We start from the raw sequence: 3,915 nt of genomic DNA, 5'->3' as shown, positions 1-3,915 counted from the left end.
AAAAAAAAAAAAAAATCAAAATATCCCTTTGTCATGCTTAAATTTATTGACCTAACTTGTCCTTCACTGATATGCACTGTGCTGGCACCACAAATATAGATGAAAAAGATGCATTCTCTGACATCAAGGTACCCACTGTTCCCACAATCTTTCTTTCCCTTGATTCCTGAATAACTCTTAAGAGCAAGGGATTCATGCCTTGTATTTCCAGAGTGCATATTCATTTATTTCACAAATATTTTAACTATCTAATGTCCTAAATATTATGCAAAGAATACAAGAGTAAAAAAATGACATGATCTTTCTCCTCTGAAGGAGCTTGTAGTAGTGGAAGAGACAAACAGCTGGAGAGGAGTGTTAACAGGAGAAAGATACAGGATGATAAGCACACACTCAATCTACCCCAAACCAGGCTCAGAAAGTTGAGGTTTCCTAAGGAAAGCGATAGCTAAGCTGAGGCCTTGAGGATGAAGAGAAGTTAGCCCATCAAGAAGGTATGGGAACAGTTTTGACACAAATGAAAGTCTGTGCAAAGGTTCAGACAGAGAGAAATCACCGAACCTAAAAAGCAGCGGAAGAGCCCAGGACAGCAGGAACTCAGTGCTGGGGATGGAGGAAGCAGGAGGCAGAACAAGAAAGGACTTCAACATTACAGACTTAGGACATTCTCCTGAAGGCAAGGACAGACTACTAAAGGGTTTTAAGCAGTGTTTGGGGAAAGGGCCCAGGTAAGCTGTGTGCATTCACTCCGTTTCAGGAGGCAAATAATTGGCATTACTCACATATAAGATGGGAAGTAAACGTTTGTTTCCGATGTATCAAATAACCTTTTGAATTTAATTCAACCTTCCCTCTGCCCTAAATCAACACTTCCGACATCAGTGAAGAATATACAGGATTCCTAAACAATAGAAGTTCTGGATAACACCTAGCACAGCACTGTGCAACAAAACCATAATGTGAACCACATATGTAATTTAAAATTTTCTAGTAGCCAGAGTCTTAAAAAGTAAAATTAAGTGAAATTTGAGATTAAAAATATACTTTATTTAATAGAGCATTTGTAAATATTACTTCAACATGGGATCAATATTAAAAATATTGAGATATTTTACATTTTTTCACTCCAGGTCTGCAAAGTCTAGAGTGCATTTTATACTTACAGAACATCTCAATCTGGACAGGCCATATTTCAAGTGCTCAACACCCACACATGGCTAGTGGCTACCATACTGAACAGTACAGATGTAGAATGTACTTTGGGAAGCATTTCTCAGAATGTTTAAAGCACTTTTTATCATTTGTATTTGTATTCTAATTTGTAAAAATAATGCAGATCAGTTTTTCAATGGGAAAAACAAAAAAGCTCAATATTGAAAAGGTACCCATAATCCCACACCAAAAATACCAGTTAACATTTGAATGTATATGCTTGTTAGACACTGTCTCATGTCCAACATATATGTAGAATACACTTTTCTAAAAGTAAGGTCTGTCTGAATAGATCTTAATATGTAAACATTTATAATGATTTTTATGAATCCATAAAAATTTCTCTTTTAGGAAAAAACAATCACAATTCCAACATAGGTTTTAAAAAAATACATTACACATGGAATTCTGAATAAAATAAAACATTAATTCTGCTTTTACAGTTATTACCCTTCAAGATTATACCTAAGTGAGTATTTCCTAGAACTCTGGAGTTTTATAGGGAACCATTATTATTTTAGGGACATGCTGTCTCCGTTATTACCTAGAAGTTCTCAAACTGCCCTGCTGCTACAGTTTCTCTTTACTGCCACCTAGCTACTCCATTCTTCCCTTTTCAGTGCCCAAAAAAAAAGGAAAAAGGAAGAGGGGGGAAAGGGAGGGGGAGAGGGGAGAAGGAAGAAAAGGGGGAGCGGGGAGTGGGTAAAGGGGAAAAGAGGGAGGGAAAGGAGAAAAGGAAGACCAAAAGAAAGAAAAGGAAGAACAGAGGGAGGGAGGGAGGGACGGATGAGTGTCTAACTTACACAGAGTAAAAAGGCGGCTTCAAAAATTTGGTAGGTTTGACTATATTCATTGCCCTTTGCCTTACTACTCAGCAAATGTCTTGGAGGCCATAAGTGCCCTGTGAGTGACTAGTTCACACCTCTTTTCAGGCCTCTGCCTTCAGAAGTTACAAGATGATCAATTCAACCTCCACACAGCCTCCAGATGAATCCTGCTCTAAGAACCTCCTGATCACTCAGCAGATCATTCCCGCGCTGTACTGTGTGGTCTTCATTGCGGGAATCCTACTCAATGGAGTGTCAGGATGGATATTCTTTTACGTGCCCAGCTCCAAGAGTTTCATCATCTACCTCAAGAACATTGTTATTGCTGACTTTGTGATGAGTCTGACTTTTCCTTTCAAGATCCTTAGTGACTCAGGCCTTGGCCCCTGGCAGCTGAATGTGTTTGTGTGCAGGGTCTCTGCCGTGCTCTTCTACGTCAACATGTACGTCAGCATTGTGTTCTTTGGGCTCATCAGCTTTGACAGATACTATAAAATTGTAAAGCCTCTTTGGACTTCTTTCATCCAGTCAGTGAGTTACAGCAAACTCCTGTCAGTGATAGTATGGATGCTCATGCTCCTCCTTGCTGTTCCAAATATTATTCTGACCAACCAGAGTGTTAGGGAGGTTACAAATATAAAATGTATAGAACTGAAAAGTGAACTGGGACGGAAGTGGCACACAGCATCAAACTACATCTTCGTGGGCATCTTCTGGATTGTGTTTCTTTTGTTAATCGTCTTCTATACTGCTATCACAAAGAAAATCTTTAAGTCCCACCTTAAGTCAAGTCGGAATTCCACTTCAGTCAAAAAGAAATCTAGCCGCAACATATTCAGCATCGTGTTCGTGTTTTTTGTCTGTTTTGTACCTTACCATATTGCCAGAATCCCCTACACAAAGAGTCAGACCGAAGCTCATTACAGCTGCCAGTCAAAAGAAATCTTGCGGTATATGAAAGAATTCACTCTGCTACTATCTGCTGCAAATGTATGCCTGGACCCTATTATTTATTTCTTTCTATGCCAGCCATTTAGGGAAATCTTATGTAAGAAATTGCACATCCCATTAAAAGCTCAGAATGACCTAGATATTTCCAAAACCAAAAGAGGAAATACAACACTTGAAAGCATAGATACTTTGTGAGTTCCTACCCTCTTCCAAATAAAGACCACGTGTGCATGTTGTCATCTTCAATTACATAAGATAAATGAATAAGATATGTGCCCTCATCATAAGTATTATCTCTAGCACTGCCATCCAATTTAGGTCAATAAAATTCAAATATAAGTTTCCATGCTTTTTTGTAACATCAAAGAAAACACACTCATCAGTAATTTCTCTAATACTGACCTTTCTATTCTCTATTAATAAAAAATTAATACATAAAATTATTCAATTCTATTATATTAAAATAAGTTTAAGTTTATAACCACTAGTCTGGTCAGTTAATGTAGAAATTTAAATAGTAAATAAAACAGGATATAATCAAAGAAAACTCACTCAGGCATCTTCTTTCTCTAAACACCAGAATCTAGTATGTAATTGTTTTCAACACTGTCCTTAAAGACTAACTTGAAAGCAGGTACAGTTTGATGAAGGGCTAGAGGGCTGTTTGCAATAAAAAGTCAACTTTTTTTCCTGATTTGAAGAAGCAGGATAAGCAGACACCCAGAAAATCACTTAAGAAACCCCTCATTGATTTATTTCATGGCACTGCAAAGGAAAAGGAATATTAATTGTATACTTAGCAAGAAAATTTTTTTTTCTGATAGCACTTTGAGGATACTAGATACCTGCTAAATATGTTTTCTACAAAGACTTCTGCCATTTAATAAGCCTGGGGTTCTGGCGTTAAATTTTTTTTTTTTTTTTT

General features: G+C 37.3%; 2 protein-coding genes across 2 annotated transcripts in view; one reads left to right on the top strand and one right to left on the bottom strand.

Annotated features, from left to right (window-relative positions):
• MED12L (mediator complex subunit 12-like) overlaps window positions 1-3,915 on the bottom strand; it is a 353,697-nt gene that overhangs the window by 221,698 nt on the left and 128,084 nt on the right. The window lies entirely within an intron of this gene.
• Window positions 2,143-3,906, top strand: P2RY14 (purinergic receptor P2Y, G-protein coupled, 14). The gene has a single exon (XM_011958964.1). The coding sequence runs from the start codon at window positions 2,169-2,171 to the stop codon at window positions 3,183-3,185; it is 1,017 nt and encodes a 338-aa protein (XP_011814354.1). The 5' UTR covers window positions 2,143-2,168; the 3' UTR covers window positions 3,186-3,906.

The sequence above is a fragment of the Colobus angolensis genome, unplaced genomic scaffold, assembly GCF_000951035.1.
Source record: "Colobus angolensis palliatus isolate OR3802 unplaced genomic scaffold, Cang.pa_1.0 Scaffold48, whole genome shotgun sequence".
Taxonomy (NCBI): Eukaryota; Metazoa; Chordata; class Mammalia; order Primates; family Cercopithecidae; genus Colobus; species Colobus angolensis.
The sequence above is the reverse complement of the archived record's forward strand: the minus strand, read 5'-3'. Positions and strand labels throughout refer to the sequence as shown.